The sequence below is a fragment of the Centroberyx gerrardi genome, chromosome 14, assembly GCF_048128805.1.
Source record: "Centroberyx gerrardi isolate f3 chromosome 14, fCenGer3.hap1.cur.20231027, whole genome shotgun sequence".
Lineage (NCBI taxonomy): Eukaryota > Metazoa > Chordata > Actinopteri > Beryciformes > Berycidae > Centroberyx > Centroberyx gerrardi.
This window is the reverse complement of record NC_136010.1, coordinates 21,357,937-21,367,966: the sequence shown is the minus strand read 5'-3', so window position 1 is coordinate 21,367,966 and position 10,030 is coordinate 21,357,937. Positions and strand designations below refer to the sequence as shown.

Here is a 10,030-nt window from a genome sequence, read left to right as displayed (position 1 = left end):
GTAGTTGGTCAGCATCACCAAATGAGTATGAGGCGCTTGAATATAAACCTTGATCCTCCAGAAAGACACGTCCATCCAGTGAAACTAGTCAAACTCACAACACATCCGGCTCTCATTGATATGCAGCTAGGTACACAGGCTCAGCTGACATGATAGCTACAGCAGCTTTACAAAAACAACAGTGTCAAGTTTATAAAATGAGGTAGACCACATTAACACACACAGTAGAGCTTGTTACTGTGGCCTCTTTGTAAACCACTGGGCTTAAGACATCAAGTTATTCAATAGAAAAACCCCACCCTTCAGTGCTTTGGAAAAGGAAAATAGAATAGTGCTTAATGACTGCCTGCATGACAATAACTAGACAGGGCAGCATATTTTCACAAATGAATTTTTGAAGTTTTCTGTTTTTACTTATTACACATTTTATATCTACCGTAAACGTACCAATATGATATTTGAATGTTATCCTACATACACATGACTGAATCACAGTGTGGGTCAACTATGGATTAAGCAACAGTTCTGAGTGAAAAAAAATCCTGACGCACCCTAGTGGAATAATTTTCAAAGAGATGATCTGCACTTTTTCTCCAATACAAAAAAACAGCTGAACATTGAAGAAGGCCTGAGCTCTGAAATGTCTGTGCACATTTTCTTCTGCGCTGAAAAAAAAATGAAATTAAGGGAGCCTAGATGCTCTTTTTTGAGCACAAACCATCTCTCATTTGATCCATATATTAAACAAATCCTCCAGTTCAGTTCTCCAAAAAAGGTAGCAGCTCAGTTGAAATCTAGAGAGGGAGAAAAAAATGTTTTCATGTACTTTCCAATATGACTGAAGTAAAATCATGTATAGCAACATAACAGGTGAGACATCTCAAAGATTCTGCTTAGGGTTAGGAAACCAATAAAGCAGCCTAATTTAATTTTAGAAACTTTATTAACCTTTTACCTTGGTGCCATTTTAGGTACTTTTGTCAGTGGCTCCATAGCGCTGATTAGGGAACGGGCCTGGGTGGTCTCTCCTCTGCAGGTTGGGCAGTGTGTGTAAGTGTTGGTAGAGTGTGGTTCTGCTCCCTGAGAACAGACAGTATCAATGTTAAATCTACAAACTGTTAGAATGTAAAGATATAAAATACTTTGTATAAAACTTGACAAAACACTATACTGCTAAGAGTCATTGCCATGAAACAGCTAACCAGGTACATACCTGCTCTTGGGTTAGCCAGCCCTCCATGACTGGGGTTTGCTGGTGTGCTGTGATAGAGAGATGCCAGGTCGCTGGGCGTGCAGGAGCGCAGAAGGTTCATCATGCTCCAATCGGTGTCCATGCTGCCTCCAATAGCTGGACTTGTAGCCTTAACAGGACCCATGGTTTCAGAAACAGGGGAAGGAGATGACCCTTGTGATGTGGTTTTCACAGTTCTTCCTGAGATAAGCAGCCTGTTGGATCCATCCCCTGCTGGTATTCTAAAGCCAGGTTTCTCACCAGCGTCAGCTTCCCTGCCTGGAGGTAGAGAGTACTTTATTCTCTTGCTGGAGGGTTCTCCTAAGTCCATCTGGGGAAGGCTTCCAAACCGGCTGGACAGGCACAGCCTGGCAGCATCTGAGTGCCAAATGACACCAGTTCTCACCGGGTAACTCCTCTCACCAATTCCCACTCGGTCTGATGGGCTAAGTCTGTCCATTACATACTTGCTGCTGGTGCTGGATTTCTTCATGAGCTCCGTGTACCTAGGGGATTCCTGACTGGCATGTGGATCAATGTTCGGCCTATACCGCTGGTTCTCCTGGACAACCTCAGATAGGGGCACATGGATTGGCGAACGTTTAGGAGCATGAGGTGGGTTAGTTGAGGGAGTCTTCTCTTGTGCTTTTGCAGGCTGAGGGGTTGGAGACTTGGTTCGACGAGGATGGCTCCTGTCAATCATAGGGAGTGGGGTGACGTCTTTCCCATCGAGGGCAGGGGGGCAGCCAGTGTAACGTTTCTGTTTCAGACTGCCTCTGAAGCCATTCTTTTTAGCAATGTCTGACTTGTCTTTATGAGTCAGCTTTTTGTGCATAATCAGAACCTCTGGGTACAGGGTTTTATATGCACAGGACGAACAGGCAATTGGCATTAATGCATTTTTGGGTTCTGAGCTGGCAGGGATGGAGAGAGACACTTTTAAGGACAGATTTAATGGGGCCTCAGAGCTCTCGTCTTTTATCTCCTTCCGCTCCATCTTCAGGTTAACAGGTACGGGGCATTTTATGAGCACATCATCAGTCGGGGAGTAAGCAGGCTTAGCAATTAATTTCTCATACTCAGCATTCATTTGGACGAGTGGTTTGCCAAGATTGCTTCCTATGCTATCAAATCTGTCCTCTGGTTTTCCACTGGCACATGACTTGAGTCCAAGAACCCAAAGTTTGGATCTCTTTGGGGCAGGTTTTTCATTGTTATTTCCAAGTTCTTTATCATTAGGGGAGGACACAGGTCTGCTGGGGATCTCCATGTAAGGTTTGTCCTTGTGACGTCGATCCAGGTGATATTTCAGTGATGTCTTTTGGGCTGCAGCATAGTCACAGTACAAACACTTGAATGGTTTTTCACCTGAAACAAAAGAATGTAAGTATTAAGTCTTAAGAAGCTAAGTCACAGCCATAGACCTATACAAATAGACTTTCAGTTAATTTATGCAGTCCCGTTTTCATAGATTAATAATTCAAGCCCAATATTTTGCTTAATATACCTGTGTGAGTCCTCAGATGAACAGTGAGGTAATAGCTTGACCGGAATGTTTTGCCACAGAAACTGCATTCTTTTGATCTGACTTTTGATCGGTCAAAACCATCCTCACCTTTGAAAAATAAATAAATAAGTAAATAAATAAAAGTAAATAAAAAAGTATTTATGCAGAGGAATCAATCACAGAAAAGAGGGAGGGACCACAATGAACAGCAGAGGGAGCACTTGTTAACTAAGAACTCTGCATGGAGTTCACATTTTAATGACTCCTTCAATGTTATTTGGTCTGTTTCAATAACAAAATAGGAATTGTGGTCTTTGTTTAAAAAATATATATATAAGTATAGCATGGACAAGTAATGTTGCCCCTAATTTACCTGAACCCAAGGTTTCTGCCGCTGCTGCCTCCTCTGAGCCCTCCTCAGAGCCTTCCTCTGCATGGTCCAGTGAAACTACTCTTGACATCTTTCCATCGAGGGAGGCAGTTGGGCTCTCTCCACCACCTCTCTCCCGCTTGTGCACCCTGGAGTGGAGAACTAACTGGTGGTAGGTCCTAAAAGTTCTCCCACAGTCCTCACAAGTGGTTGGCCTTTCCTTGTCTTTATCTTTCTGCATTAGAGACCTCTGCTCTGGCTCTGGTGATGGGGTTTCAACTGTAGTCTGCTGCCGAGACCTAAGCTCTCTCCCAAGGACCTCTTTCTTGTCTGCTTGGCCCTCAGACCAAATATTACTCAACTCCTCCTTATCAGAGCCGCAGTCTTCGTTGTCTGTGCTGGCTTCCTGGCCGATGTCTTTAGTATTATTGGGACCAACTGCTATCTTGCCCTTTGTAGCAAGTTGCCAGGCCTGATATGTGTTGAAAGGGTCTAGCTGGGGAATCCATTTGGAGGATCTCTCAGGTTGCAAATTATTTTCTGTAGAGCAAGGCCGAAGTTTGAGACTGTGTAAAAATGTTTCCTGTTTGGCAAGGGATTCAGTAGTGGCATCCTTGTTCTCCTTTTCTTTATCTCTGCCAGGCTCCACCTCTCTATTATGTACTTTACTATGCTCTACCAAACTATCTTGGTCAGGGAAGAAAAACCCACAAACCATGCACATTTTGTAAACAGTGACTACAGGCTCTGCAATATGGTCTTGAATAATGCCATTGATAGTAACTGGTGTCTCCAGGTCTTGTTGGGCCTTGTTTTTAGCTCCTGGCTTGTTTACATGCATCTTCATGTGGTTCTTGAGGAACCAAGGCTCTCTGAAGCGCCGTCCACAGATGTTGCAGCAGTAAGTGAAGTAGTCCTTGTGCTTCCTCAAGTGGGTCTCCAGCTCACTGGCATCTTGTGATACCTGACCACATACAATACAGCTGAGCACCTCCTCCTTTTGAAGTGGGAGACTACTCGGTTTGGGTCGGGGCCTCTCTCCTGGGATCCGGAATTCTGCCTCAACGCGAATCACAGCTGGTTCAAACAGAGTGGTGGGGTGTTGGGTTAATACGTGGGGACCCAGTTCCTCCTGGTGAGCAAAGGTCTGGTCACAGAACATACAAGACAGCAGCACACTTCCTCCAGTTTGCAACACAGCCTTTTCTGAGGTGCTGTGAGGTGTCATGCTAGAGCCAGGCCCTGGCATGCTTGCACTGCTATTGTTCAGAATGTCTTGACCCAATCCATCTGGGCTCTCCACAAATGGTAGCAACGGGTGAGTAGGCATTGTCCTCCGAAAGGTGGAGCGACTATGCTCTAGGCAATCTCCAGGTTATTGGGAGTCTGTAAACAATGAGAAAAAAAAAGTCTGAGGCCTTGTTCAGTGTCAGATATGATTGGGTAGGCTACTGCCAAAAGCTATAATGAATAATATCTAACATTAAGATAAAATCTGTTTAAAATGCACCAAGAGACTTTAGAACACACAGAGAGAAATGCTTTTCCTCATATTGAAACAGGAAATGTGTCTTTTCAGCAGTCAACAGCATATACAACTCGTTTCCTTTACGCACAGGCTACTGATAAAGCAGATAAAGCAACGTTTTGCTTGCTTTTAATCATTTTCATTCTTAGCGTGTACACCTCTATCGAGTTCATGAACAGTCAGTCACAGACATCAGCATAATTGCAACCAGGCAAACTCAATTCTTGCAAATATTTGTATATGGGGTCATAATTTATCAGAGTTCACATTGACGTAAATTGTTTGTGTTAGAGAAACAGACTAATTTATAAACTATGTTAAATTAAGAGTGGATGTTCACATGGGAATACAGAAAATATATTGCAGTTGTGCAAATCCAAATCCCACAAAATTTAACCATTTATGTGATTTTTAAGATTTTTTGGACATAAACACCCTTTGATTTCTAATGTAGATTTACATTTTCCTACTTTTTGTTTTCCTGATCTCATCCCGGTTTAAAACTTAAAATGTTGTTCATATGAGCTTAGTTTGATGGGTTTTTGCACAAACAACTCTCTTCCAAAGCCAGACACCAGAGAAATCAAAACTTTCATTTTTTATGTCATACTGGGCTGCCTTGTTGATTCATATTGTATTGTTTGTATGAACCAACTATGTGTTCTTTTCCATGTGCATATTTTTGGTTTACAATTCAACAATTTGGACTACCTTGCTGAGGCTTTACCATAGTAACAGATCTTTTGAGCATGTATGATGGTTTGCTTATATATAGAATATACAACATTTGGAGAAATGGAAACCATAAACTGCATTTGATTGGCTCAAGAGTGGAGTAACTGGACCAACAAGTTCAAAGGCTCAAGGCTCATGCAAAGGCAATAGTATGAAGCCTGTGACAACTGTAAAGCACATACCAGCCCACTGTAGCCTAACAACTTCTGTTTTGTTTACACTAAGGCATTATACAGTTTCATATCATCTACAAAATGCGACAGGTGGGCAATCTAGTTAATAGGGGGAGGCTGAACTAGTCGTTGCAGGTACTTTTAAAGCCAGAAGCTGTCAGTCGGGCTCGGTTCTCCACACTGAATGAACCAAATTCAAGTCAATAATATATATTTTTGTCAACACCTATTTGTTTTAATATGCTGGTACCCCAACTTTCTATTTAATATATTGTTAGTAGCTATATTATATTGCCAATGCGTACCTTTAATCCAGGTGAGCACAGGCAAGTGTCGATAACGACCCAGAGTGAATTTCTGTCCACCACATGCACGCTTTGTGTGGAAAAGGATGTAGGTTAGCGCTAGCCACTTGTTATTCAAGCAAGCACAGGTCTCGTTAAGCTATGATCATTAACATTACTAGTCAAATGTTAAGCAGTAACAGCTAGCTGGGTGAGTTAGTTTACCTAAGTTAATCGTCTATTTAATGTTGTATGGCTATTACATTTATATACATGTATAATACAGCACCAACCATTACTTTTTTGAGCGAGGAAACAAAGATCAATAACTCCCACGTTAACGTTATTAACAGCAACTCTGATTGGGAAGGCTCCAAGCAATAAGTATTGTTAACACTTTACTCAACTACAAACAAGTTTCGACTAACGTTACGATAGGATCGTGACAATAGATTGATGTAAATTAACATTAACGAGCCTACGGGATGTTATGGCTTAAATATTTGTTTAGTTTCAAAACTTGGATAAGTTAAGTATGCTAACGTCGCCGAGTCATGTTAACGTAAACTCCAAGCAGGGTCATTCGCATTCTAACGACTTTAACGTTAGCGACCAGCGTTAACCATATCGCTAGCAAACCACATTCTCTGTTGTCTCGACTCCGACCAAACTGTAGAAACTCACCAACAATACCTACCAATTCAGAATTTCCGGATTTAAAATAACACTGATACAACCAGTGACTAAGTTAAATAAGTCGCTATGTATATAAGTTGCTTCTTCATTTAGCAATGCTTTGTTGGCGGACAGCTCACCTATTCAATTGTTTGAGTGTGAATCATATTTGTTCTATTTGCGAGTCCTCACTGTGCAGCTGTTGAATTCTGAGGCGCGCTCTCAACGATTCTCAAGGGGAAGATGGGGCGCGCGCACACCAGCCCCAAAAAACCCCTAGGGTAGTCACGTGGTCACAAATAACAGAAAATGATTAGTTCACACGAGTCGAACATACCTTCAATAAAATGTGTAATGTATTGTTTTATCTGTTATTGTAGCTATTTATATAACCTGCAAACGACTTTGGAGTTGTCCCAACCGGAATGCAAACCTTGACTTTTTAACATTGTCCTATGTGGTTAATTTGGTTCATTTGTTCAAGTTACCCGACCATAGATATACAGTGGCTTAAGTCCAATGGTCTGCTTCTTGGCGGTGTTCAATTCACTGGCTGTGGGATAACATATGAACAATGTGTGTCGTCTAAAGTTAGAATATAGTCTACTCATAGAACAGCTTCGTGTGCTGATTAAAGCCATAGGCCTACATGTCAGAACCGTTTGAGGGATGTTATTGCGTAGTACCTTCCTCAAATGAAGCCCTTCCACGCGTTTACTTTCTGCATCAGCCACCATGTGGAGCTGGGGGAGGGGGACCTCAAACTTTTCACAGCTACTTGAGGCTTTGCAGAAGCAGGTTGTGTTGTGCCATGGGAAATTTCATTTGTTCAGTAAAGAAAGAAGGCTATTGCATAACACTATTTTAAAACACGTAAAATACCCGAAGTATACCAATTTAATTTCCAATTTGATATGTTACCAATTTGTCACTTATACACATACATAATTTGATATGGCAAAATTGAAACTATTCTCAGACTAAATGGTGGTATTAAATGAAATTTGATCTGCTTGTTACCCCCCCCCACACACACACACACACACACGCACACACACACACACACACACACATACAGAGAGTAATCCTATATTTTAGAAGGAAATATCACAATTATCACAGCAAAACTATAATACTATATAATAATATTATAGGGATATATATAGTGATAACACAAGAGCTAAACATACTATAAAGCTTTATAAAGTCACTATATAGTCACTACTGAGTACAGACACCTAAGTCCCTATATATTATAGTGATTTTTCCATTAAGACAGACTGACACAAACAGAGGCACTGCCCACAGTTGATCACCTTTCCAGCACCCACACTGTTGAGTTGAATAACAGCCCCTCCTCCACCCCTAAAGTCTTCCAAACAGCCACCAGGCATTGACAGTGTGATTCAGAAAGCCAGTACATTAAACAACTGCACCATCTCACAATATAGTATAGACTCAACATTTTTAATGGGTATCATATATTCACTTTTTTGAGCATGAGAAGTGCTTCATAAGAAACATAACATTAATCAGTACAAATGTAACTATAATGCAGGCTTTTAATCAACAAAGCTCTTCATTAGACCCCAATGTACTTTATTTATTTTTTACTTCATTATTGTGACTTTTCCTCCCTGAATGGCAGCAGTCTCAGAGAGAGAGAGAGAGAGAGAGAGAGAGAGAGAGAGAGAAAGAAAACCCTATCAGTTACCATCCCCAGCTGTCCGGGGTGAGGAACAGTGAACAAAGACAGCAAGACACCATTTGCCAAACTCATCTCCCACATCTGGCTGCAGTACTGCCAAACAACCTCCCTCTTCTTGTATGCATGGCTATCACACTTTGGTGCCTATATGCTAAAGGTGCCTTTGGGATGCTCCTAAAACTCTCTTTGTTGCCACCAAACAGGTCTGGCTAATGCAGTGTTCACTACATAATTAAAACACAAGTAGATCTGCAGGTTTGGCAGGCAGAATTCATTTTGATTGTGTATGCCAGATACCAATCAAAGTAGTCATAAGTCATATTAGAGGTAGAGTAAGTACTTTTTAAGATGGGCGTATCAGTACTGTACTTCTGTTATTTCTGTTAGTAAAGGGTTTTTAGGGATTTGCAATTCATTAATCCAGTCAGAAGTTCTCAAACTGGGTCCTAGTCCTGTCGTGCCTACATAACAAGATTTCTTGTGTGGTTGCTTTAGTCCGTCTTCCAGGACAAGATTACATTTCTTACATTTGCTTCCCTAAATGAAAAACGTTTTTTTACCCCCTGCATTACTCTGATTCAGTTTTTTGGTATTCTTGCCTCACCCTGAGATCCTGTTACACAAACAAGTCTAGAATGTTAATCAAAGGCACCACATGTGACACACAGAGGCCTCCCGCTCATTTCCTATTGTTCTGTTGCCACAAAGGCTTTGTGAAAAGCTATCAATCTGGAACAGCAGTATGATGTCTTGGGATGATGAAACGGTCCAGAGATGAAATACCAAAATAGCCGTATATCTACAGGTGGTATTAGTTTGTGCATATTTTAAGTATCATCCAGACAAAGATGTCTTTAACTGGATGGCAATTTTCTAATTGATTCTATGGAAGAGATTAGAGTTAGGTTAATTAGCATTCTTTCTCAACAGTGTTAATGACAACGGCAAGTGGGCAAACATTGCTGTTTACTTTTGACTGATTTAATTAACTTTGACCTATTCGTTGACTTTATGCTCTTGTGAAATCTCTTCCGAAATCTTCACAATCATTGTTTCCCATTGTGTCTCTGCAGAAAACATTATTTTTAATCATAAATTCCAGCCTCTTGGAAAGATGTAAAAGATTTACACTTAAAAATTAAAGCTAAAACAAAGTATACATTGGACATTATACTGAAAACGCCATATTTTATGTAAATTAAAAATATACAAAGTAGTATCTTTTGAAAAGCTGAATGCTGACTGAATAATTTGGTATTCAGTAGACAGACACCCCTGATAAGTATTGGATCAACGGATGGGCGAGGCCGTCAGACTGCGCTGGCTTGTTTTTGTCTTGATGTGTCAGGAGCAGCTGACTGCATTGTTCTCCTCCAGATTCACAGCCTGGCTTCTTTTATAACCGTGGTGGAGCTCCTGAAAGACACTGATAATATATAATCTCCCTCCCCACTCATAGCCTGTAATGTTTATTCATCACATCCAGCTGTTTTGATCATCAGTGAAATTTTATCAGTCACCAAAAACAATACATAGTACAACTTCTGTTTTTTTTTCTTTTCTGGATAGCTACTTATTTGAAATGATCTTTTCCTTTCATTCCAGAAGAGAAGTAAAAAAAATTCCGGTCTCAATCAAGTAAAAAAAACAAAAAAACATGAAACCCAGAAATGGTTGCGCCTTTCAATACTTGATATATATGCCTGCAACTTCAATAATTTTAAAGAGTATTTCATTGGGGGAAACCCAGATGTATTTCCCAAATGTCAACTTTTCAGGAACTAAGAAAAACATATTGTTTTCAGATTGATCACCATGC

At 40.7% G+C, this 10,030-nt stretch overlaps 1 protein-coding gene across 3 annotated transcripts; it reads right to left on the bottom strand.

Moving 5' to 3' along the window:
* Window positions 1-464: 464 nt before the first annotated feature.
* znf217 (zinc finger protein 217) lies at window positions 465-6,680 on the bottom strand. 3 transcript variants are annotated; one of them, XM_071908102.2, is made up of 6 exons: window positions 6,526-6,680; window positions 3,112-4,494; window positions 2,739-2,846; window positions 1,214-2,599; window positions 956-1,080; window positions 465-794 (listed from the first exon to the last, which is right to left on the bottom strand). In XM_071908102.2, the coding sequence occupies exons 2-5, from the start codon at window positions 4,436-4,438 to the stop codon at window positions 968-970; spliced, it is 2,934 nt and encodes a 977-aa protein (XP_071764203.2). In that variant the 5' UTR covers window positions 4,439-4,494; window positions 6,526-6,680; the 3' UTR covers window positions 465-794; window positions 956-967. The 3 variants fall into 3 exon arrangements, with proteins under 3 accessions (XP_071764203.2, XP_071764204.2, XP_071764205.2); XM_071908103.2 differs by having other exon boundaries at window positions 6,644-6,665; XM_071908104.2 differs by lacking the exon at window positions 2,739-2,846.
* Window positions 6,681-10,030: the final 3,350 nt, after the last annotated feature.

What these genes read in the sequence shown, in the direction of transcription:
- znf217 (XM_071908102.2), bottom strand. Translation starts at nt 4,438, where the DNA reads ATGCCTACTCACCCGTTGCTACCATTTGTGGAGAGCCCAGATGGATTG. An exon ending in TCATCTGAGGACTCACACAG is followed by an intron (nt 2,600 to 2,738) that starts GTATATTAAGCA and finishes CTTTTGTTTCAG; the next exon opens with GTGAAAAACCATTCAAGTGT. An exon ending in GCTGGCTAACCCAAGAGCAG is followed by an intron (nt 1,081 to 1,213) that starts GTATGTACCTGG and finishes GTCTGTTCTCAG; the next exon opens with GGAGCAGAACCACACTCTAC.